General features: G+C 38.9%; 1 protein-coding gene across 2 annotated transcripts in view; it reads right to left on the reverse strand.

Moving 5' to 3' along the window:
* Nucleotides 1-27,500, reverse strand: part of arhgap9 (Rho GTPase activating protein 9) — a 64,633-nt gene that overhangs the window by 1,799 nt on the left and 35,334 nt on the right. Inside the window, exons 5-18 of one of the 2 annotated variants that reach the window (XM_052129605.1) lie at nt 26,715-26,771; nt 24,166-24,318; nt 23,763-23,831; nt 18,058-18,119; nt 17,217-17,304; nt 15,482-15,577; nt 15,226-15,324; nt 13,900-14,017; nt 9,231-9,350; nt 8,995-9,093; nt 8,837-8,914; nt 2,998-3,051; nt 1,418-1,549; nt 1,227-1,332 (exon numbers count right to left, since the gene is read on the reverse strand). In XM_052129605.1, coding sequence (XP_051985565.1) covers nt 1,227-1,332; nt 1,418-1,549; nt 2,998-3,051; nt 8,837-8,914; nt 8,995-9,093; nt 9,231-9,350; nt 13,900-14,017; nt 15,226-15,324; nt 15,482-15,577; nt 17,217-17,304; nt 18,058-18,119; nt 23,763-23,831; nt 24,166-24,318; nt 26,715-26,771 — 1,331 coding nt within the window. The remainder of the gene's footprint in view (nt 1-1,226; nt 1,333-1,417; nt 1,550-2,997; nt 3,052-8,836; nt 8,915-8,994; nt 9,094-9,230; nt 9,351-13,899; nt 14,018-15,225; nt 15,325-15,481; nt 15,578-17,216; nt 17,305-18,057; nt 18,120-23,762; nt 23,832-24,165; nt 24,319-26,714; nt 26,772-27,500) is intronic. The other variant, XM_052129607.1, reaches the window with a different exon arrangement.

A 27,500-nucleotide genomic window follows, 5' to 3' on the forward strand; every position in this document is an offset into this window, starting at 1 on the left:
AAGACAGACAGGCAGGCAGACTGACAGACAGGCAGGCAGACAGACAGACAGGCAGACAGACAGACAGGCAGGCAGACAAGACAGGCAGACAGGCAGATAGACAGACAGGCGATCCAAATTATTTAAATGACTTCCGTTAATGCAGATGGGAAAAAGCACTAAAACACTCTTGTCAGTGTCTCCCAATTCCCAAACAAATGACTCTTTTGAATAAACATCACAAATATTTATTACAATTTATCATTTTATTATACATTTAAATTTATAATCAAATAAAAATATAAATTTTAATTATTATTTAATACTTTTGATTAAAATTTTTATTTAAAAGATTTTAATATTAATATTTTTATTTAAATATTGAATTATATTATAAATTGTAATTCATAATACAATTATATTAAATTCTAAAATTGTATTAATTTTAGTTACTTTTGATTAATATTTTTATTATGTATGTTTTATTAAAATATAATTTTATTTTTATCTATAATACAATTATATTAAATAATACATTTTAATGCATTTTTTAACTTTTGATTACTATTTTTATTTACAGATTTTTATATTAATATTTGTATTATGTATTTTTTATAAAAATGTTGAATTTTATTATAAATTGTAATTTATGATACAATTATATAAAATTATAAAATCGCATTCATTTTAGTTACTTTAGATTAATATTTTTATTCATACATTTACAATTTTGTAATATATATTTTTAATACATTTTTATTAAAATATATAATTGTATTAAATTATAAATTGTATTGCATTTTTTTAAGTTTGATTACTATTTTTAACATTTTACATACATTTTAATATAAATATTTTTATGATGAAATTTATTTTTTATTAAAAATGTATAAATTTGAATTTATAATAAAGTTGTGACTAAGAACAACGATGTCAAAAAACAATAATTTATTTAAAATAATTACATACATTTAATTTTTATGAAGCTTATGGTCAATTCTTCAGTGTGCAACAAACACCAAATAATGAAAAACTAAAAAGTAAAGTATGATATGAATGTGTAATGTCTATTAAATACAGCAAAAAACAGATTGAATGTAATATATATATATATATATGTTTAGTATCTTTTTCATGGTTGTTATTTCCTCCCATCCCGTGTTAAATGATGTTTGTAACGAGGACAGACAGCGACATCTAGTGACCATTTCATATTCAATAAACAAACATTGTTTCAGTGTCGGTACCGTTTCAGGTGTCGTATCACGTGTCTCAAGGTGTCGTGGTTTGGCGGCGGCATACTGATGACCAGCAGCTTCAGTCGGTCCACCTGATCCAGGTAATCGGGTATTTCTAGAAGACACACATTCATAGAAACGTCTTTTAACAACAGCATGAAACACTTCACCGATGTCTCTCCTGTTCTGATGTCACTTACTGACGGTCTCGACGATGTCGTGGAAGAATCCGTACGGGACGAGTGGTTCGGGTAATTCCCTGAAGAACAGCTTCAGCGCCCCAGTGATGACGTGAACGTCCTCCCACTGCGGATCATCCAGATCCAAGCGCTCTGACCACAGGATACAAACAGATAAACACTCTCAGAAACCATTTGTGTACAAACGCTGCACAACACACAAGCTGCAGTCGGAAAGAAGTAGGTCAAAGGTCAAAGGTCAAGAGAAGGTGAAGCGTCTGTTAGTGAATTTGCATAGGACACTTATGAAATGACATCACTTCTGCACACAGTTAAAGATTATATAACACTTTAAATAGGTTAGCAATAGTTAATTTAAATAATGTAAACAAACAACTTACTTGAGAAGCAAAACGACGTGATCATTTTTTTATAGTTTTTTTTAGAGAAATCTGACAAGATGAAGGAAAGTTTCTGCGTATAACAAGAATAAAAATAACTTGATTTAAAGGGAAAACGAGTTTATTTATTTATGTTTATTTATTTATTTATTTTAGGCATAAACTGCCCCAAATATGATGAGATTTCTCTGAGAACAAAACTTGATATCTCGTCATTTTTTCTTGTTTTAAAGCTCTTTAGATATTTTTACTGGAAAATGAGACAAAAATGAAAAAGATTTGACGGATTAATAAATGTTAATGTTGTTAATGCTATATAAATATTTATGAATGATGAAGAAAATGTTGATAAATATTCTGAATTATTATAGAAATAATTATTATGACAAAATTTTCCCTTATTTTCCAGTAAAAATACATTTATATATTAATATTTATATTTATAAAAATAAGTATTATGACATATTAAAATATTAAAATAAATGATTCAAATATTAAAATCATTATTATATTCATCATTAATTTTTTATCTAATGCATTTATTATTTATAAAAATATTATTGTATTTTATTTTGAACTATAATGTAAAATATTACCAACTTTATAATTAAATTTTTAGAATTTAAATAAATATATTATGAATTAATATACATTTGAGAGCTGCAAAAACAATTATAATAATAAAAAATAAAGACAAATTTTCCCCTTATTTTCCAGTAAAAATACATTTATATATTAATATTTATAAGTATGTTTTTGACGGTTTACGCTTCAATTTTGGGTTTGATTGTTTAATTGGCATCTAGTGAGACGCAGAAACGTTGTTAAATTGATGTCGTTTTGCTTCTCAAGTAAATTGATGTTGTTTTAAGGATCTTTAAATATTTATACCTTAAAACAAGACAATAACATGCATTTTTGCAGCACTGTTTACCAGGACAATATCTAAACATCCTTAAAACTAACATGAGATGAAGTGTCCGTTGGCTGATCAGAGAATCAAGCGCATCACAGATTTCACGCATCATAACATCAAGTGAAAAGTGGCAGAAGTGAGAAAGACACGGAGAATACAGCGAGAACTCAATGAGCACTGAAGCAGTCTGATGTCACACCAGGATTATAATTCCTGTTATATAACAGAGATAAACTGATGTCAGATCAGTGTAAAAGTGCACATGCTGCTTTACTGGAAACTACCTTGAACTAAATCCTCTGGGAAGAGATATCGGCCGTCTGTGGTGATCGCTCGCTCTGGAAGAACGGACAAGAGTTACAGACCATGACCTCATCATGACCTCATCATGACCTCATCATGACCTCATCATGACATCATCATGACATCACACATGATCAGAAGTGAATATTTAGCAGGAAATAATGTTGGGCGAGACATCTTTCATCCATCATGATTTAATTGGATTGTGAAAAGCAGATTATGATGTTATTGGTTAATAATAATGACCTTAATGAGAAAAACAAACATTTTATTTCTTATAATAAATAGTAAGAATTAATACATTCTAATAAGTTGTGCATAATAAGACCAGGATCATGAATTAACCTTTATGTTGTGTTCATATGATTCCTTGATGTGCATATATGGTCTCTGAAAACACAAAACTAACTTCAAGTATTTTCATTGTATTGGTTTTATTTCACTTTGTCACACTTGTTGTGTTATCGGTCAAAAATGACCGGCCGTTGTAAATGAGTGTGTTCAGGAGCATCACAATCCTTAAGATGACACACACAAGACACCCACACTTATTCACACACACACACACACACACACACACACACACACACACACACACACATAATACACAAAGACACACACAACACAAAACACACAGAAACAATACAAACACACATACACTACACACACACACATCACTGCACATATACACACACACACACACACACACACAGAAACAACACAACACACACTACACACACATCACTGCACATACACACACACACACACACACACAGAAACAATACAAACACACATACACTACACACACACATCACATCACTGCACATACACACACACACACACACACAGAAACAACACAACACACACTACACACACATCACTGCACATACACACACACACACAGAAACAATACAAACACACATACACTACACACACACACATCACTGCACATACACACACACACACACAGAAACAATACAAACACACATACACTACACACACACACATCACTGCACATACACACACACACACACACACAGAAACAACACAACACACATACACACACATCACTGCACACACACACACACACAGAAACAACACAACACACATACACTACACACACACACATCACTGCACATACACACACACACACACACAGAAACAACACAACACACATACACTACACACACACACATCACTGCACATACACACACACACAGAAACAACACAACACACATACACTACACACACATCACTGCACATACACACACACACACACACACACAGAAACAATACAAACACACATACACTACACACACATCACTGCACACACACACACACACACAGAAACAACACAACACACATACACTACACACACATCACTGCACATACACACACACACACACACACAGAAACAATACAAACACACATACACTACACACACACACATCACTGCACATACACACACACACACAGAAACAATACAAACACACATACACTACACACACATCACTGCACATACACACACACACACACACACACACAGAAACAACACAACACACATACACTACACACACATCACTGCACATACACACACACACACACACACAGAAACAATACAAACACACATACACTACACACACACACATCACTGCACATACACACACACACACACAGAAACAATACAAACACACATACACTACACACACACACATCACTGCACATACACACACACACACACACACACAGAAACAACACAACACACATACACTACACACACACACACACACATCACTGCACATACACACACACACAGAAACAACACAACACACATACACTACACACACACATCACTGCACATATACACACACACACACACACACACGAAACAACACACACACACATACACTACAACACACACATCACTGCACATACACACACACACACACACAGAAACAATACAAACACACATACACTACACACACACACATCACTGCACATACACACACACAAACAGAAACAATACAAACACACATACACTACACACACACACACACACATCACTGCACATACACACACACAAACAGAAACAATACAAACACACATACACTACACACACACACACATCACTGCACATACACACACACACACACACAGAAACAATACAAACACACATACACTACACACACACACATCACTGCACATACACACACACAAACAGAAACAATACAAACACACATACACTACACACACACACACACACACACACACATCACTGCACACACACACACACAGAAACAATACAAACACACATACACTACACACACACACACACATCACTGCACATACACACACAGAAACAACACAACACACACTACACACACATCACTGCACATACACACACACACACACAGAAACAATACAAACACACATACAATACACACACACACACATCACTGCACATACACACACACAACACAAAACACACAGAAACAACATAACACACACTACACACACAAAACACACTGCACATACACAACACACATACACAATACACACAACTCACAAACACACAACACAAAACACACAGAAACAACACAAAAAACACACACACTACACACACAACACTGCACATACACACTCAACACACAGAAACAACACAAACAAACACACACACTGCACCGCACGTACACAACACACATACACAATACACACACACTCAACACACAGAAACAACACAAAACACACAACACAATACACACACAAACACCACAACACACAGACACGCTCACAACACACAGGCATGTAACATACAAAAAACACACACTACACACCACACACACACACAAAAAACGCACACACACCGCACACACACCCACAACAAACACACAACAAACACAACTCACAGAAACACACACACACAAACACGATGTGTGTTGAACACCCTTTTGAGCATCATCTTTCCATGTACACTCTTTGAGGAATATTTCAATTGATATTATGTTATATTATGTTGTGTTTGTGTGTGTCCGCTATCATCTCCACTGTTTCAGCTCAAGGTTGCGGATGAGACTGTTGACCGTGGTGTCGTTGACAGAGGGGACATTCGCAGTTCAGTCATTCGTGTACAGGGCGAAGAGCAGTGGAGAATAGTGCTAATAGTGAGGGTCCCGGACGAGAGTTTCCCCAGTCTCACTGTCAGAAAGCTGGTGATCCATTGGCAAATTGGGCTGGGCATTGACAGCTGGGTCAGTTTGGTTGAGAGAAGTTCAGGCATAATGGTATTGAAGGCTGAACTGAAATCCACAAATAGGATCGTAGAATAAGTCCCAGGTCCCATATTGACAGCATCATCCACAAACCTGTTGGGGGTCCAGTGATGTCCTTTAAGTCAGCCAAAACCAGTCTCACAAACGACTTCATGATCACAGACGTGATAGCGACAGCCCCGTGAGTCATTAAGGGTTTTGTGGGGGACCGGAATGGTGGTGGAGCGCTTGAAGCAGTAGAGAACTTCACACTGCTCCAGTGATCTATTGAAGATCAATGTGAAGATGGGGGCTAGCTGGTCAGCACATGATTTTAGACAAGTGGGTGAAACACCATCTGGGCCCTGTGCTTTCCTTTGTCTATTGTTTCTGGAAGACCCGGCACACATCTTCAGATCACAAGTGCAGATTGAGTAGCAGGAGGGGGGGATGTGGTGTGTGTGAAGTGAACGTCAGAGAGGGGGAGGGGTGTGAGACCGGGCCTTTCAAACCTGCAGTAAAACCCATTCATCTTTTTACAGTCTTTATTACAGGTTTAGCTGATTTTAGTTTCTGCTTGTAGGTCGGGAGAAGATGAAACAGACAGTGATCAGAGATTCTTAAAGCTGCACGTGATATGCATCCGATATGCATCCTTTACAGCGGTGTAGCAGTGATCCAAAGTATTTCTGTCTCTGGTGGGGCATGTGATGTGTTGTTTGTATTTTGACAATTCACAGGTGAGGTTAGCTTTATTAAAACATCCCAGAATAATGATAAGAAAGTCCGGGTGTTGTTAATTCGTGTCAGCGCTCACACACGCTTGTGGCGGGATATAAACACTCACCAGAATAAACGAGGAAAACTCCTGCGGCGAGTAGAAGGGCTTAATGTTGATAAAGAGCGCTTCTAAATTAGGACAGCGCATCTTCTTCAACGCTGTTACATCTAGACACCAACTTTCGTTGATGTGAAAGCATCACCACCATTCCACCTCCTCTCGTTTTCCCCAATAACCCGACGATCCGCTCTGAACAGCGGGAAGCCCGTCAGATGTAACCCGCTGTCCGGGATGGCTTCATTCAGCCACGTGTCCGTGATACACAGAACAGCGGCGTTAGAAATATCCTTATTGGTTTGAAAGAGCAGAATCAGTTCGTCCATTTTGTTGGCGAGGGAGCGGACATTCGACAGGTGAATACTCGGCAGCGGAGTCCTAAGGCCGCGTTGACGAAGCATCACAAGCGCGCCGGATCGCTTCCCTCGCGTGCCTCTTTTAGGACCGCAAATAAGATGTCTAATACAACGGCAGAATAATCAAACAACGGCAAAAATGTATTAGGTATCTCTGGTGAAACTGATACAAAAAACACGACAAACAAACAAAAGTAGCAAAAACGCGAGAGAGCTCCACACCGAAGCAGCCATCCGAGGTGCCATCTTTAAACAAAAATGCTAATTAATTCGCTAATTAAAATGCATTATTAAAGAGTTGATACGATCAGCTGTTTTGTAAAGTGCAGCGGCTGTGGCTCGGGTGGTAGAGCGGGTCGGATGCTAATCGCAGGGTTGGCGGTTCGATTCCCGGCCCACATGACTCCACATGCCGAAGTGTCCTTGGGCAAGACACTGAACCTCAAGTTGCTCCCAATGGCAGTCTAGCACCTTACATGCAGCTCTGCCACCATTGGCATCTGAATGTGTGTGTGTGAGTGTGTGTGAGTGTGTGTGTGAGTGTGAGTGTGTGACAGTGTGTGTGTGTGAGTGTGAGTGTGTGACAGTGTGTGTTTCTGTGTGTGTTTGTGTGTGTGTTTGTGTGTGTGTTTGTGTGTGTGTGTGAGAGAGAGTGTGTGTTTGTGTGTGTGTGAGAGTGTGGGTTTTTGTGTGTTTGTGTGTGTGAGAGTGTGTGTGTGTGCGCTTGTGTGTGAGTGTGTGTGTTTGTGTGTGTGAGAGTGTGTGTGAGAGTGTGTGTTTGTGTGTTTGAGAGTGTGTGTGTGAGTTTGTGTGTGTGAGAATGTGTGTTTGTGTGTGTGAGAGTGTGTATTTGTGTGTGTGTGTGTGTTTGTGTGTGTGAGAGTGTGTGTGTGTGTGTGTGTGAGTGTGTGTGTGTGTGTGTGTGTGAGAGTGTGTGTGTGTGTGTGTGTGTGTGTGAGAGTGTGTGTTGTGTGTGTGTGTGTGTGTGTGTGTGTGTTTGTGTGTGTGTGTGTTTGTGTGTGTGTGTGTGTGTGAGAGTGTGTGTGTTTGTTTGTGTGTGTGTGAGAGTGTGTGTGTGTGAGAGTGTGAGTGTGTGTTTGTGTGTGTGTTTGTGTGTGTGTGTGTGTGTGTGAGTGTGTGTGTTTGTTTGTGTGTGTGTGAGAGTGTGTGTGTGTGAGAGTGTGAGTGTGTGTTTGTGTGTTTGTGTATGTGTGAATGAGTCACAGTGTAAAGCGCTATATAAGTGCAGAACATTTACCATTTAAAGTCCAGATTCTAAGCCTTAAAATTGCACTTATTTTGTATTATTATTATTAATGTATTATGTCATTATTATATTATTATTTTCTGCAGGAAGTGATATATTGATCTCTCTCACCATGATCGACAGCGAAGCGAAGTTTCTGAATGACCGCAAGATTCCCGCTCACTCTGTAAATACCGTCCGTCTCCAACCCTGAAAATAACACACATTTCTAGCAGCAGAAATTGGGGTAAAGAGAGAAATGTGTAAATGAGTAAAACGAGTAAACGTGCCTCTCCTCTCCACGGCCTCTGTGCACTTCCTGACAAACTGTGGAACTGTGTTTTTCTCTCTCTCACACAGCAGCTCCAAACCGCAACCAAACACCTGATCTACAACCACAACCACACACGACCGTTCAGATGCCATTCGGATACGACTTTAATTTTCATTTACATCAAATGAAACACGGCATCAACCCTGATCAAGGTCTGTAGAATATCTCTTGGTGTTTTAGCGTGTTGTTCACCTTTAATGAGTCCTTTCTCCTGAAGCGTCTGCAGTGGAGGTCTCCTGAGGATCAACTGCTTCAAACGGCTCTTCACACGCTTGTGTTCGGAGTTCTCCAAGTTTGAAATGGAGCGAGGGACTGCGGACGCAAAGAGCACAAACATGTCTGTGTGTGAAGAAAACTATTTCATAAGCAAGTCAGATGAATACCTAGACAGCATGTTTGGTTATCATGGGCATATTTAAACATTTGAAAAATCCCCAAAATGCCATCTAGGTTGCCAGCCCACCAGCTTTTGAAACACTAACACTTACGCTGGCGGTTTTCAAACTTTTTGACGTTTAGGACCCCTAAACATGATGAAAATATAAAAGCAAGTATATAATGTATGCAGACCCATTTATATTGTGTGTGAATAATAGCAAGCGTGGTATTAGAAAAAAAAATGATGTGTACAAAAACAAAAAAATATCTTTTAGTTGTCATTGCGATAAACATTGCAACTTTTTAAATATATTTTGGAAAATATTTACATTAAGTATTACATTTACGGCATATCTTTTGTCTACCCCAGGGGTACCCACACTTTTTTGTGTGATGATCTACTTTTCAATGAGCAACTCAATAAGATCTACCAACTTAAAAAAAACACAGTTTCATTTAAAATAAGAAAATGCTTGTTGGGACTACTGCATGTATCCCTACATGGAATTAATCTTCTAATTAATAAAGAAATATATAATAATGTTCAATGTTGATATCATTCAGTTTTAACACTAAACCCAACACACCTACAGCACAATAGATTACAATAGTCAGGGCATTTACCTTATTCTGATGACGAGTAAATACTGACCAGGCGAGGTTTTGTTTATTCAGTTGCCATGACAACTAGGTTTATGCATACGCGCCTTCCAAGGACTTCTGAGAACAGCTGCAAATTGTCTACCGTACTTGTCATGGCAACTGAATAAACAAACCTCGCCTGGTCAATATTTACTAGTCAAGTGCAAGACAGACAGAAACTAATTTTGTGTGATCTACCAGCATTGCCTTTGCGATCGACTGGTAGATCGCGATCGAAGTATTGGGCACCCCTGGTCTACCCTATAGGTTTTAACCCAATATTAAAAAATAATTTTCAGTTCTATTCAAAATCATAATACTTTCACAATAAATATTGTTCTAAATCAGCTTTATATTATATTATATTACATTATATATAGTGCCATAAACATACATATATTATATATACACATGGTTAGGGTTAGGGGTTAGGGGTTAGGGTTAGGGGTTGGGTTAGGGTGGGTCAGGGGTTAGGGGGTTAGGGGTCAGGGGTTAGGGGTCAGGGGTCAGGGGTTGGGTTAGGGGTTGGGGGTTAGGGGTCAGGGGTTGGGTTAGGTCAGGGTTAAGGGTCAGGGGTTAGGGTTAGGGGTTATGGTTAGCACAAAAACACACAAAATCTTAAATATCACCAAAACACAGAATGATACATTTGTGTCTATAACTCGACGTTAGCGCTCTGACGCTGAATCATGAACGCAGCTTCACGATTGCTGTAGGAAAGTCACAGTCGACCAGCAGATTAATATTGTGGAGGACGAGAGATTAAGAGATTTAATGCACATTGCAATAAATATGCAACATACTGTATGTGGCGAATAGTTCTGTCAATTAGTCAAACTCACACTTTGACTTTGGGAAACGTTTAATTTGAATTGAATTGGTGATTTTTAGTGCATTTCTATCTTTATACTGCGGAAGACTTTTGTTTGGAGAATGTTAATAACGCATTATATTAATACATATTGTACATAAACATTTAGTTTTCTTTCCTAAGATAAAATAAAAACTTTTTGAAAAGAAGTACATACATACAGTGTCAAATTTCAGCACTTTTAAAATCTGCGATTAATCGCGATTAACTACAAAAAAGATGCGACTAATCGCGATTAAAAAAATCTAATTGATTGACAGCTCTACTTATCACGTGACTTGTTGAGCGTGTTACCGTGGAGACATAGTGCGTGTGGATTATATTGTTACATATCGCTTTTCTTTCTTTCCTAAGATGGATATAAATTAATTTGGACAAGAAAAGTATAGTCTATTTAGTGCCAAATTTCAGCACTTTCAAAATATGAAATAAAAATGATTTTATTCAACTGAGAGCACTAATATATATATATATATATATAGCCATAAACTAGCGAGGAAGCTAAAAAGTGCAGATTAATTCACTTTTGCAACACTTTAACTTTTAGCTTGCTCACTGGGTGTCCAAATATAATAATATTTTCTTTTTTTTTTCTTAAGACACAACTTATAATCAAGTTTTTATCACATTTCACAATGATGACTGTGACATTACAGATATTACTTATATTAGCTTCATTTTCTGTAAAGCAGCTTTGAAAAGATGTGTGTTGTGAAAAGAGAAATACAAATAAAAATGACTTGATTAAGAACTTCTTAGAAATACACAACATATATACAAACATATGTTGTGATATTAGACATTTTGTGTCCAAAAATTATTAAAAAAAAAACTATTGGCTTTTAGTTGTAATTGTACTAAAGTCAAAACGAATTATTTTTATACTTATTTTGTATTTTTATACATACACATATACATAAATACACATACATACATACACACACACACACATATATATATATATATATGTACAGTATCTCACAAAAGTGGCCACCTGTGAAGCTCTGGTGAACTCCGTGCCCAAGAGGGTTTAAGCAGTGCTGGAGAATAATGGTGGCCACACAAAATATTGACACTTTGGGCCCAATTTGGACATTTTCACTTAGGGGTGTACTCACTTTAGTTGCCAGCGGTTTAGACATTAATGGCTGTGTGTTGAGTTATTTTGAGGGGACAGCAAATGTACACTGTTATACAAGCTGTACACTCACTACTTTACATTGTAGCAAAGTTTCGTTTCTTCAGTGTTGTCACATGAAAAGATATAATCAAATATTTACAAAAATGTGAGGGGTGTGCTTACTTTTGCGAGATACTGTATGTATACACATACAAACACATATATATATATATATATACATATACACTCACCTAAAGGATTATTAGGAACACATACTAATACTGTGTTTGACCCCCTTTCACCTTCAGAACTGCCTTAATTCTACGTGGCATTGATTCAACAAGGTGCTGAAAGCATTCTTTAGAAATGTTGGCCCATATTGATAGGATAGCATCTTGCAGTTGATGGAGATTTGTGGGATGCACATCCAGGGCACGAAGCTCCCGTTCCACCACATCCCAAAGATGCTCTATTGGGTTGAGATCTGGTGACTGTGGGGGCCATTTTAGTACAGTGAACTCATTGTCATGTTCAAGAAACCAATTTGAAATGATTCGAGCTTTGTGACATGGTGCATTATCCTGCTGGAAGTAGCCATCAGAGGATGGGTACATGGTGGCCATAAAGGGATGGACATGGTCAGAAACAATGCTCAGGTAGGCCGTGGCATTTAAACGATGCCCAATTGGCACTAAGGGGCCTAAAGTGTGCCAAGAAAACATCCCCCACACCATTACACCACCATCACCAGCCTGCACAGTGGTAACAAGGCATGATGGATCCATGTTCTCATTCTGTTTACGCCAAATTCTGGCTCTACCATCTGAATGTCTCAACAGAAATCGAGACTCATCAGACCAGGCAACATTTTTCCAGTCTTCAACTGTCCAATTTTGGTGAGCTCTTGCAAATTGTAGCCTCTTTTTCCTATTTGTAGTGGAGATGAGTGGTACCCGGTGGGGTCTTCTGCTGTTGTAGCCCATCCGCCTCAAGGTTGTGCGTGTTGTGGCTTCACAAATGCTTTGCTGCACACCTCGGTTGTAACGAGTGGTTATTTCAGGCAAAGTTGCTCTTCTATCAGCTTGAATCAGTCGGCCCATTCTCCTCTGACCTCTAGCATCAACAAGGCATTTTCAGCCCACAGGACTGCCGCATACTGGATGTTTTTCCTTTTCACACCATTCTTTGTAAACCCTAGAAATGGTTGTGCGTGAAAATCCCAGTAACTGAGCAGATTGTGAAATACTCAGACCGGCCCGTCTGGCACCAACAACCATGCCACGCTCAAAATTGCTTAAATCACCTTTCTTTCCCATTCTGACATTCAGTTTGGAGTTCAGGAGATTGTCTTGACCAGGACCACACCCCTAAATGCATTGAAGCAACTGCCATGTGATTGGTTGATTAGATAATTGCATTAATGAGAAATTGAACAGGTGTTCCTAATAATCCTTTAGGTGAGTGTATGTGGTATCATGAACAAACAATGAACCATACATTTTTACAGCATTTATTAATCTTAGTTAATTTTACATAATAAAAATGCAATTGTTCATGTTAGTTCATAGAGCGTTAACTAATGTTAACAAATGGAACGTTATTATAAAGTGTTACCAAATATATAATAATTATTGCACATGTACTGTATATATAAACAGTACGTAACGTAAAAATAAACTTGTTTACTCTTTAAATCGAGTTTTCTCTTCTTACCCTATTGGCAAATCGTTTTTTCATGTATATAAAGTATGTAGGCCTACGTTTGTGAGGAAGGACAGATAAACACTTCGAAATGTAGATTTCACTCTTAAAATGTAAACATTTTCCCCAGTTTGAAACTCCCGTCTTACGTGACGCTTTGAATCCTCCACGATTTTCATCTTCATCTCCACTTTGGTCCAACATCTCCACTGATCCCGCTCTCCTCAGAGAATACAGCAACACGTTATCTAGAGGGTTCTCTTTGTCCTAACACACACACACACACACACACACACACACACACACACACACACACACACACGCGCACACACACACACATTACTAAAGAGACTAAGTGTCTCAGGTGGCACATCCATTGGCCATCTGATTAACTCAAAAATGGCAAGAACATTCTCAAAACTAAACCTTCAATCTGATTGATTTATAACTTTGTTTATAGTCCACTTGGAAACAAAGTCGTGTTGACAAGTTCCCAGACTGCTACGATGAGCACAACTGAAGAAAAACTAGTCACTGGACTTGACTATCAGCATAAATTCTGGTCCACTTTACCGCTTATTCTGTTTAAGAACCGCCCACTGAGACTGTTTGACTGACATGTAAAGCGACCAATCACAGTTCATTCTATTTAATTATGCAATTTAGGGGTGGAGTTATCTGAAATAGTCGATACAACACTAACGCCGTAAGGCTGGCTTGGTAATAACGTCATGCTTATTTCAAATGATGTCGTCCGAGACCGATGGCGAGAAAACGGAGCGTAAATGTGATCAGAATTTGAACAGATTATTTAGCAGAAAAATAAAACGTAACAATGTGCTCATTGTATCTGGTACCTTATAAACAAAACGTTATTATCATTTCCACACTGCAAAAATGTCACTTTGTTACTGAGTATTTCTGTCTCATTTCCTAGTAAAAATAAACATCCATAAAGCAAGAAAAAATGACTTGAGAAGCAAAAAATGGCATTTGATTTTAGGTCTTGTTTTTTAGAGAAATCTCGCAAAATTTGGTGCGGATTATCCTTAAAACAAGACGAAACTATTTGCCAATGGGGTCGTAAAATTAAACTTGTTTACTCTTTAAATCGAGTTTTCTCTTCTTACCCTATTGGCAAATCGACTTTTCATGTTATAAGCATAAACGTTGCTAAAGTTTGTCACATTTCTCTGCAAACAAAACACAATATCTTGCATAATTATGCTTATTAAATAAGTAAATGTATCTTGTTTTAAGAATATTTAGATATTTTTACAGGAAAACAAGACAAAAATATGATTATTGTGTAGCACCAGCCAATGAGATTAGAAGTGGCTATTTCAGCGTTTGCCATTTTTGTGTGCGACATCAGACGGTCAGAGAATGGACTTTGGGCGATTTGTTCTCAGGCCACACACACGATTAGGTGTTGGATGGTTCATGTTTATTTTGTGTCTGTGTTTCAGACTCACCAGTCTGTCAATCACGTTCTGGATGGTTCTGTACCATTCTCTGATGAGAGAGTCCATTTCTGACTGCAGCAAAAACTCATTTCCTGTCACTGTCCTGAGCTAAACACACATATGAACTTTTGTTATGTTCAATGTCGTGTCATCTTTTACATTTATAATAGAGGAAGTTTCTGAGGAACTAAGTGTTGCAGACAAATTAACATCTCTTTCTACACATACACACTTGTATCGTTTTTCTCTCTCTCTGATTTCTCACCTTAAAGACGTTCTTTCTGCTGGAGAGATCATTGGCCCACAGCAGCTGAGCTCCTCTCAGATCCACACTGCTCTCTGGACGACTGTGACCTGGTTTCTGCAGACACACACATTTACATTGCTAATATAAACATTTATAAGTAAATACTGCATGTCTGAATGATCTAAATGAGAACATTTCATAGATGTCTATTGTTTATATATAAAGTTAATAATAATGTCTAAAGACTAACCCAATAGTTTGCGTTCCCTCGCAATTAGTTTAGCATGGCCTCACAATAGTTTGCGTTCCCTCGCAATTAGATTAGCATGACCTCACAATAGTTTGCGTTCCCTCGCAATTAGATTAGCATGGCCTCACAATAGTTTGCGTTCCCTCGCAATTAGATTAGCATGGCCTCACAATAGTTTGCGTTCCCTCGCAATTAGATTAGCATGACCTCACAATAGTTTGCGTTCCCTCGCAATTAGATTAGCATGGCCTCACAATAGTTTGCGTTCCCTCGCAATTAGATTAGCATGACCTCACAATAGTTTGCGTTCCCTCGCAATTAGATTAGCATGACCTCACAATAGTTTGCGTTCCCTCGCAATTAGATTAGCATGACCTCACAATAGTTTGCGTTCCCTCGCAATTAGATTAGCATGGCCTCACAATAGTTTGCGTTCCCTCGCAATTAGATTAGCATGGCCTCACAATAGTTTGCGTTCCCTCGCAATTAGATTAGCATGGCCTCACAATAGTTTGCGTTCCCTCGCAATTAGTTTAGCATGGCCTCACAATAGTTTATGTTCCTCGCAATTAGATTAGCATGACCTCACAATAGTTTGCGTTCCTCGTAATTAGTTTAGCATGGCCTCACAATAGTTTGCGTTCCCTCGCAATTAGATTAGCATGGCCTCACAATAGTTTGCGTTCCCTCGCAATTAGATTAGCATGGCCTCACAATAGTTTGCGTTCCCTCGCAATTAGATTAGCATGGCCTCACAATAGTTTGCGTTCCCTCGCAATTAGATTAGCATGGCCTCACAATAGTTTGCGTTCCCTCGCAATTAGTTTTGCATGGCCTCACAATAGTTTGCGTTCCCTCGCAATTAGTTTAGCATGGCCTCACAATAGTTTGCGTTCCCTCGCAATTAGATTAGCATGGCCTCACAATAGTTTGCGTTCCCTCGCAATTAGATTAGCATGGCCTCACAATAGTTTTGCATGGCCTCACAATAGTTTTGCATGGCCTCACAATAGTTTTGCATGGCCTCACAATAGTTTTGCATGGCCTCACAATAGTTTGCGTTCCCTCGCAAATAGTTTTGCATGGCCTCACAATAGTTTACTTTCAACATAGCGGATGACAGAATGGTTTCTGTATTCAATGACAGGTTTTATAAATTTTTTCAAATTCAGATAACTTGTTAACGCTCGCTGTTTCGGTCGCATACATTTACGAACATCCACAACCATTTAATGCACGTTGTAAATTTTTTACACAGAGACAAATAGCTTGTAGTTGACAATAACATTCCATTAAGACATGTAATACGCTGTCAAAATAAGAGAAATATGCAAGATTGAAACTGCCGTCCTCCATGTTTCCTCTTCTCTCAACAAAACACTTAAACACGATGTACTCGTAATTACGATTTCAGAAATGAGTAGTAGGATAATTGTGATAGCATGTAAAGGCAGCAAAAGTCCTTCCTGGTGAATTGATTGTGATATCGTGTGTTCGTCTCACCCAGCTTTCAGAATTCTGGCTTTTGGGGTCCTTAAAGAAAACAAGACTGTTTCCCACCAAAACAACCCATGACAGGTTCCAGTTTTTCCTGTAAACACACAAACATTCATGTTAATTGATCAATTGTTTATCAGATCCTCTCCAACTCAAACATGTAAATAAATCTGCAAGATTTAATTTAAACATTAAACAGCAGCATACATCTAACGATCACTCTACAACGCCTCAGTGATGACACATTTACACCCATTTAACACATTTACAGTAAGTACAGGAGTCCGCTACACACACTTCACAATGTAGTTTGTAGAACATGCAAAATCAGAATAAGACCACTGGCATCATGCCAGTTTAATTTGCATTAACGACATCGCTTGCCATTTCTGACAGTAAAAAACACACTGTCACAGGAAGTCACGCTTGCATACTCGATGCATATTTGCGCTGAGTCAACACTTCAGTAATCATTTTCTTAATCGGTATTTTGTCGTTTTCAGACATATGTTTTATCTTTCATGTGTGTATTAAGTATAAACCTAGCAATATGTTAAAGTTTATGCTTAAAACAAGAAAAACAAATGGCTAAATGGGTAAGAAAAATAAACTTTATTCCCTAAAAACAATTATTTCACACAATTTTGCTTCTCAAGTAAAAGCATCTTGCTTTAAGAATGTTTAGATATTTTGACTGGAAACCAAATGCAGAAATACTGATTTTAAATCAGATTTCTTTGCAACGCAGGCCCAATTTCGCCCTTGATCTAAACCGACTCGTTTGATTGCATGAATGCATTTGTGCGCTCAGGTCAAGAGGTGTTTGTGTGGTGGCAGATAATCTCACCTTAGTTTCCTGCCTCCTTCTGCTATCTTGGTTTTGTGGAGTAAACCGGCCTTTTCTAGCTCCTGTCAGCCAGCATGAAACCAGCACGAGTTTTCAGTGGAAACAGGTTTAGAATGACATCATCAGAACTAGTTTAGACTCAAACTGAAACAGTGTTTATGTGTTTAACCCTGCTGAAAAACCAGTTTACACCAGCTTGAATTAACATGCCGGTTAGTCCTGGTTTGGTTCTGGTCCAGCTGGTGGTAACCAACAAAACTTAGCAGCATTGCTGTTTGACTGACAATGTTTTGCTAGTTAAAGGGACAGTTCACCTAAAAATGTAAATTCAGTCATTGTTTATTCACCCCTGTGTTGTTATAACCCTATATGTCTTTATTTCTTTCTCTGAACACAAAGTGAGAAATTGTGATAAATGTTGTGCTCAGTGATGTCATACAATGGCAGTTTATGGTGACACCTCGTCAAGCTTCAAAAGAACACAAAAGTATCATTCAGAAGTCTAATTAATTATTCATGAGACTCATGATTGTTATGAAAGCATACGATAAGATTTGATGAGAAACTGAAATATAATGTGTTATTGAGTGTAAATGTTCACTGACCGTTGATCTGTGTGTGTTCATGATAGGACACGAGAGCAACGGTTCACGCAGACCCCTCGCGACATTGGGGCGTTCAAGCGAAAACTCGTCTTGTTTATCTATAAACAGCGACAGTGACAACAGAACACAACACAACTGCACACAAAACAGAGAACAGAACTTAATAAACATGTCTGAAGAGTTTGTAATCAAAGAATTGATGCATTTCTATGCCCAGCCTTATTTTTATGGAGAGTTTTTGGACCGGCGCCAGTTTACAGCAGACGCAGTAACCCACGCAATGCTGAAAATAGAAAACAAGTGATCGATAGAATGTACCGTCACTCGTCACTTCTGGTTAGGACAAAAACTCTGATTAACATAGAAAATATCCCTTTTATTGTGTGTCGTTTGCCGTCAGGTTAGGACACGGTAGCCTCCTCTATGCTTCGGTTTGATTTCAGAGTACTCTGTTAAAAATAATAATAAGGCTGGGCATAGAAATGCATCAATTCTTTGATTACAAACTCTTCGGACATGTTTAGTAAGTTCTGTTCTCTGTTTTGTGTGCAGTTGTGTTGTGTTCTGTTGTCACTGTCGCTGTTTTTAGATAAACAAAACTAGTTTTCGCTTGAACGCCCCAATGTCGTGAGGGGTCTGCGTGAACCGTTGCTCTCGTGTCCTATCATAAACACACACAGGAGATCAACGGTCAGTGAACATTTACACTCAATAATACATTATATTTCAGTTTCTCATCAAATCTTATTGTATACTTTCATATCAATCATGAGCTCATGAATAATTAATTAGACTTCTGAATGATACTTTTGTGTTCTTTTGAAGCTTGAAGAGGTGGTCACCATAAACTGCCATTGTATGACATCACTGAGCACAACATTTATCACAATTTCTCCCTTTGTGTTCAGAACGAGACAGAAAGTCATAATGAGTTAGAACAACACTGGGGTGAGTAAACAATGACTGAATGTTCATGTTTGGGTGAACTGTCCCTTTAACTAGTTAAAGCTGAAGTGTGTAATTTCAAACAGAACGTTCTGAACACTCCCCCTGTCTGCCATTGTTCGTTAAAAACAATAAACCTGACTCGTCCCTCCTTTTCTTTAAAAAAAAGCAAAAATGGAGGTCCCAGTGAGGCGCTTACAATGGAAGTCAATGGGGCCAATTGTTTTTACGTTTTAAAAAGGTAGAAATGTGAAGCTTATAATTTTATAAAAGCACTTGGATTTATTTTTCTGTTATAAGTTGTGTATGATTTGATCTGTACAGTTGATTAAATCATCGTTTTAGGGTTTTAAGGGTTTACGGTGTTACATCGTCATGGCAACAAAGTTGTAAAATTGTCAATATCTTTCCACAGATGTGGTTAATAAGTGATTTAATGACAGTAAAATCATATTAACACACATATTGTTTATGTCTTGTGTCTGTACTGCTGTAACAGATTAAACCCCATTGACTTGCATTATAAGTGTCTCACTGAAACACACATTTGTGCTCTTATAAAGAAAAGGAGGAACGAGTCGAAAGTTTTTGTGGTAATTCTCATTATGCCACAACTGCTGTCGCCAAACCACTGTATTAAATGTTTGTGTGTATATGAGTGTGTGTTTGTGTGTATATGAGTGTGTGTTTGTGTGTGTATGAGTGTGTGTTTGTGTGTGTATGAGTGTGTGTTTGTGTGTATATGAGTGTGTGTTTGTGTGTATATGAGTGTTTGTTTGTGTGTATATGAGTGTGTGTTTGTGTGTGTGTGAGTGTGTGTTTGTGTGTATATGAGTGTGTGTTTGTGTGTATATGAGTGTGTGTTTGTGTGTATATGAGTGTGTGTTTGTGTGTATATGAGTGTGTGTTTGTGTGTATATGAGTGTTTGTTTGTGTGTGTATGAGTGTTTGTTTGTGTTTGTGTATATATGAGTGTGTGTTTGTGTGTATATGAGTGTTTGTTTGTGTGTGTATGAGTGTTTGTTTGTGTGTATATGAGTGTGTGTTTGTGTGTGTGTGAGTGTGTGTTTGTGTGTGTGTGAGTGTGTGTTTGTGTGTATATGAGTGTGTGCTTGTGTGTATATGAGTGTGTGCTTGTGTGTATATGAGTGTGTGTTTGTGTGTATATGAGTGTTTGTTTGTGTGTATATGAGTGTTTGTTTGTGTGTATATGAGTGTGTGTTTGTGTGTGTGTGAGTGTGTGTTTGTGTGTATATGAGTGTGTGCTTGTGTGTATATGAGTGTGTGTTTGTGTGTATATGAGTGTGTGTTTGTGTGTATATGAGTGTGTGTTTGTGTGTATATGAGTGTTTGTTTGTGTGTGTATGAGTGTTTGTTTGTGTTTGTGTATATATGAGTGTGTGTTTGTGTGTATATGAGTGTTTGTTTGTGTGTGTATGAGTGTTTGTTTGTGTTTGTGTATATATGAGTGTGTGTTTGTGTGTATATGAGTGTGTGTTTGTGTGTATATGAGTGTGTGTTTGTGTGTATATGAGTGTGTGTTTGTGTGTATATGAGTGTGTGTTTGTGTGTATATGAGTGTTTGTTTGTGTGTATATGAGTGTTTGTTTGTGTTTGTGTATATATGAGTGTGTGTTTGTGTGTATATGAGTGTGTGTTTGTGTGTATATGAGTGTTTGTTTGTGTGTATATGAGTGTTTGTTTGTGTTTGTGTATATATGAGTGTGTGTTTGTGGATATATGAGTGTGTGTTTGTGTGTATATGAGTGTTTGTTTGTGTTTGTGTGTATATGAGTGTTTGTTTGTGTTTGTGTGTGTATGAGTGTGTGTTTGTGTGTGTGTTTGTGTGTACATGAGTATATGAGTGTGTGTTTGTTTGTGTTTGTGTGTATATGAGTGTGTATGAGTGTGTGTTTGTGTGTACATGAGTATATGAGTGTGTGTTTGTTTGTGTTTGTGTGTATATGAGTGTGTATGAGTGTGTGTTTGTGTGTACATGAGTATATGAGTGTGTGTTTGTTTGTGTTTGTGTGTATATGAGTGTGTATGAGTGTGTGTTTGTGTGTACATGAGTATATGAGTGTGTGTTTGTTTGTGTTTGTGTGTATATGAGTGTGTATGAGTGTGTGTTTGTGTGTACATGAGTATATGAGTGTGTGTTTGTTCGTGTTTGTGTGTATATGCGTGTGTTTGTGTGTATATGAGTGTGTGTTTGTGTGTGTATGAGTGTGTGTTTGTGTGTATATGAGTGTGTGTTTGTGTGTATATGAGTGTGTGTTTGTGTGTATATGAGTGTGTGTTTGTGTGTACATGAGTGTTTTTGTGTGTGTATGAGTGTGTGTTTGTGTGTACATGAGTGTGTGTTTGTGTGTGTATGAGTGTGTGTTTGTGTGTATATGAGTGTGTGTTTGTGTGTGTATGAGTGTGTGTTTGTGTGTATATGAGTGTGTGTTTGTGTGTATATGAGTGTGTGTTTGTGTGTACATGAGTGTGTGTTTGTGTGTACATGAGTGTGTGTTTGTGTGTATATGAGTGTTTTTGTGTGTGTATGAGTGTGTGTTTGTGTGTGTATGAGTGTGTGTTTGTGTGTATATGAGTGTTTTTGTGTGTATGAGTGTGTGTTTGTGTGTGTATGAGTGTGTGTTTGTGTGTATATGAGTGTGTTTTTGTGTGTATATTAGTGTGTGTTTGTGTTTGTGTGTATATGAGTGTGTGTTTGTGTGTATATGAGTGTGTGTTTGTGTGTACATGAGTGTTTTTGTGTGTGTATGAGTGTGTGTTTGTGTGTATATGAGTGTGTGTTTGTGTGTGTATGAGTGTGTGTTTGTGTGTATGAGTGTGTGTTTGTGTGTGTATGAGTGTGTGTTTGTGTGTACATGAGTGTTTTTGTGTGTGTATGAGTGTGTGTTTGTGTGTACATGAGTGTGTGTTTGTGTGTGTATGAGTGTGTGTTTGTGTGTATGAGTGTGTGTTTGTGTGTGTATGAGTGTGTGTTTGTGTGTACATGAGTGTTTTTGTGTGTGTATGAGTGTGTGTTTGTGTGTATATGAGTGTGTGTTTGTGTGTATATGAGTGTGTGTTTGTGTGTATATTAGTGTGTGTTTGTGTGTATATGAGTGTGTGTTTGTGTGTATATGAGTGTGTGTTTGTGTGTGTATGAGTGTGTGTTTGTGTGTATATGAGTGTGTGTTTGTGTGTATATGAGTGTGTGTTTGTGTTTGTGTGTATATGAGTGTGTGTTTGTGTGTGTATGAGTGTTTGTTTGTGTGTATATGAGTGTGTGTTTGTGTGTGTATGAGTGTGTGTTTGTGTGTGTATGAGTGTGTGTTTGTGTGTATATGAGTGTGTGTTTGTGTTTGTGTGTATATGAGTGTGTGTTTGTGTGTATATGAGTGTGTGTTTGTGTGTGTATGAGTGTGTGTTTGTGTGTATATGAGTGTGTGTTTGTGTTTGTGTGTATATGAGTGTGTGTTTGTGTTTTTGTGTATATGAGTGTGTGTTTGTGTTTGTGTGTATATGAGTGTGTGTTTGTGTGTGTATGAGTGTGTGTTTGTGTGTATATGAGTGTGTGTTTGTGTGTGTATGAGTGTGTGTTTGTGTGTATATGAGTGTGTGTTTGTGTTTGTTTGTGTGTGTATGAGTGTGTGTTTGTGTGTATATGAGTGTGTGTTTGTGTGTGTATGAGTGTGTGTTTGTGTGTATATGAGTGTGTGTTTGTGTTTGTTTGTGTTTGTGTGTATATGAGTGTGTGTTTGTGTGTGTATGAGTGTGTGTTTGTGTGTATATGAGTGTGTGTTTGTGTGTGTATGAGTGTGTGTTTGTGTGTATATGAGTGTGTGTTTGTGTTTGTTTGTGTGTGTATGAGTGTGTGTTTGTGTGTATATGAGTGTGTGTTTGTGTGTGTATGAGTGTGTGTTTGTGTGTATATGAGTGTGTGTTTGTGTGTATATGAGTGTGTGTTTGTGTGTGTATGAGTGTGTGTTTGTGTGTATATGAGTGTGTGTTTGTGTTTGTATGAGTGTGTGTTTGTGTGTATATGAGTGTGTGTTTGTGTGTGTATGAGTGTGTGTTTGTGTGTATATGAGTGTGTGTTTGTTTGTGTTTGTGTGTATATGAGTGTGTGTTTGTGTGTATTTATGTGTATTTGTGTCTCACCGGTGTGACTCCTTCAATGTCCGGCGAGCTGTCAGATGACGAGGGTTCGACAACTACCCTGTAATCCGACTACAAAAAGGCAAAGAAACGGGGAAATGATTAAGTTAAAGGCACCACATTCCACATAAGGTTTTGTAAAATGTTGCATATTATTTCGGTGAAAGGCTTCTTGCACCAAATCAGTCAAAACGGAGTTATTATTCATGACTATTTTGCACTGTTATTGGTAAATGTAGGCAGTCATATGTTAATGAGCTTATGGTTGTGAAACGGCTTGTTTATATAGTGAATTAAACTCTTATACATTAAAAGAGCAAGAGAAATCCTGTTTTCCATGATTAAAAAAGTGAATGCACGAGACCTCAACTATGTGCGATTGTGAGCGTGAACGTGTCATCTTAACCTTGTCGTTTGTAGATGTTCTCTGAGTTTGTGATGGCAGAAACGTGGGGTAGGAGTGATTCACGTGGGACACGCCCCCTGCTGGAGCGCAGTTCCTGTGATGAGCATCCTCGCTCGAGCTGAGAGCGTCAGACGACACCGCGTGCTGCATACTCTACAGGAAGAAGTAAACGCATCGGATTCTCTCAGTTTCAATCCAATTACATTAGATTCAGTCCAATCACTTTACATTTGATTACATTTAATTACATTCTGTTTATTTTGTTTAGTCTCCAACCACTCAACTCAATTAGCAAACTTGTTTACAGCAGTATTGGTCAACAGCAGCTTAAACGACAGACTGAAAGTCCCAGTGAGGCCTGCAGCAGAAGCACACGAGCACGCAGACACATGCTGCAGATTACACTGCATACTGACAAACACTGCCCAAAACTGCAGAACCCTCAGACAGACAGACAGATCCTTCAGAGAGACAGAAGCCTCAGACAGACAGATAGAACCCTCAGACAGACAGACAGACAGATCCTTCAGAGAGACAGACAGACAGATAGACAGAACCCTCAGACAGACAGATAGACAGAACCCTCAGACAGACAGACAGATCCTTCAGAGAGACAGAAGCCTCAGACAGACAGACAGATAGACAGATCCCTCAGACAGACAGACAGATCCTTCAGAGAGACAGAACCCTCAGACAGACAGACAGATCCTTCAGAGAGACAGACAGACAGAGAGACAGAACCCTCAGACAGACAGACAGATAGAACCCTCAGACAGACAGACAGACAGATCCTTCAGAGAGACAGAAGCCTCAGACAGACAGACAGACAGATAGAAAGAACCCTCAGACAGACAGATAGAACCCTCAGACAGACAGACAGACAGATCCTTCAGACAGACACACAGATCCTTCAGAGAGACAGAACCCTCAGACAGACAGACAGATCCTTCAGAGAGACAGACAGACAGAGACAGAACCCTCAGACAGACAGACAGATAGAACCCTCAGACAGACACACAGATCCTTCAGAGAGACAGAACCCTCAGACAGACAGACAGATCCTTCAGAGAGACAGAACCCTCAGACAGACAGACAGATCCTTCAGAGAGACAGAACCATCAGACAGACAGACAGACAGATCCTTCAGAGAGACAGAACCCTCAGACAGACAGAGAGACAGAACCCTCAGACAGACAGACAGACAGATAGATAGAACCCTCAGACAGACAGACAGATCCTTCAGAGAGACAGAACCCTCAGACAGACAGACAGATCCTTCAGAGAGGCAGAACCCTCAGAGAGACACACAGATCCTTCAGAGAGACAGAACCCTCAGATAGACAGACAGATAGACAGAACCCTCAGACAGACAGACAGATCCTTCAGAGAGACAGAACCCTCAGACAGACAGACAGATCCTTCAGAGAGACAGAACCCTCAGACAGACACACAGATCCTTCAGAGAGACAGGACCCTCAGACAGACAGACAGAACCCTCACACAGACAGACAGATAGATAGAACCCTCAGACAGGCAGACAGATCCCTCAGACAGACAGACAGACAGACAAATCCCTCAGGGGAACAGACAGACAGATCCCTCACAAAAACATACAGAGAGACAGAACCCTCAGACAGACAGACAGATCCTTCAGAGAGACAGAACCCTCAGACAGACAGACAGATAGATAGAACCCTCAGACAGACAGACAGATCCCTCACAAAGACATACAAACAGACAGATCCCTCAGAGACACAGACAGACAAACACACAAACAGATAGAACCCTCAGACAGACAGACAGATAGAACCATCAGACAGACAGACAGAACCCTCAGACAGACAGACAGAGAAACAGATAGAACCCTCAGACAGACAGACAGAACCCTCACAAAGACATACAAACAGATAGAACCCTCAGAGAGACAGACAGATCCCTCAGAGACACAAACAGACAAACCGCCAATCCGCGCATCTTATCACGTGACTCGTTGTGCATGACACCGCAGAGACTCACAGCATGTGGAGACTCATGCTACTCTCCACGATCCACACACAACTCACCACACGCCCCATTGAGAGAACCACTAATCACCACCACGAGGAGGTTACCCCATGTGACTCTACCCTCCCTAGCAACCGGGCCAATTTGGTTGCTAAGGAGACCTGACTGGAGTCACTCATCACACGCCCCACCGAGAGCGAGAACCACATTATAGCGACCACGAGGAGGTTACCCCATGTGACTCTACCCTCCTAGCAACCGGGCCAATTTGGTTGCTAAGGAGACCTGACTGGAGTCACTCATCACACGCCCCACCGAGAGCGAGAACCACATTATAGCGACCACGAGGAGGTTACCCCATGTGACTCTACCCTCCCTAGCAACCGGGCCAATTTGGTTGCTAAGGAGACCTGACTGGAGTTAGTCAGCGTCAATACTCGCCGAGATACCCAGCACCCCGCATCAATGCTTACCAAATTAGCATGTTAAATCGACAGTCTTAATAGAGAGATCAGAACAGAGAAAGAAGTGTTTTATAATCTCACCTGATTCACCTGCCAACCATTGGCATCATGAGTAATGCAGGTGAAGTCAGGTGAGAGCTGAAAGAGAAGGTGAAGCAATGTTCTCACACACGTTAACCATTAAAGATATATAGTAGAACAACTTAACAGCAGCTGTACTTCTCTGAAATGAGTCAGTATTACACATTCATAAAGCTTCTCAGATTCTCAGTTTTGACAAATCAATCTAAACCACACCTGATATTTATAGTATAAGACTTTAAAACAATCAGACTCAGAAAATACTTTTGGTACACATTTCCAAATGACGACTCATTACATATTACAGCAGCTTTTAAAGCAGCCACGTATCATTTCAGACTCATATGAAACTCGATCTCTCTTCCTCTTTGAAAACACAAGACATAACACTGATCTTACAGAGCAGCAGATCTCGTCCATCCGTCTGAATAATCGAATCCAGCAAACTGAAGCTGCTGATGAACTCACTTTCTCTTGAACGTGAGCCTCACCTCAGTCCATCTCACCGCACTTCAAACTTCCTCTTTACAGGAGGAAGATGGCAACATCCATCTCGAACTATTTCTCTCACTCTCTAGCTGTTGATCCACAGAATAGGGAAGTTGAGTATGGCGTGAAAGTCACATTTACACAAGCCCAAAAACGATACACTCAACTAATCTACATGAATTTCCGACACTGATTCTCCATTTCCCCCCAAATGAATCACATTTTTGAGGGACTAAACATGCTTGAAAACTCATGAAACTTTGCACATGCATCAGAAGTGGCAAAAATGTAAATCTG

Source organism: Xyrauchen texanus, chromosome 7 (assembly GCF_025860055.1).
Source record: "Xyrauchen texanus isolate HMW12.3.18 chromosome 7, RBS_HiC_50CHRs, whole genome shotgun sequence".
Classification (NCBI taxonomy): domain Eukaryota; kingdom Metazoa; phylum Chordata; class Actinopteri; order Cypriniformes; family Catostomidae; genus Xyrauchen; species Xyrauchen texanus.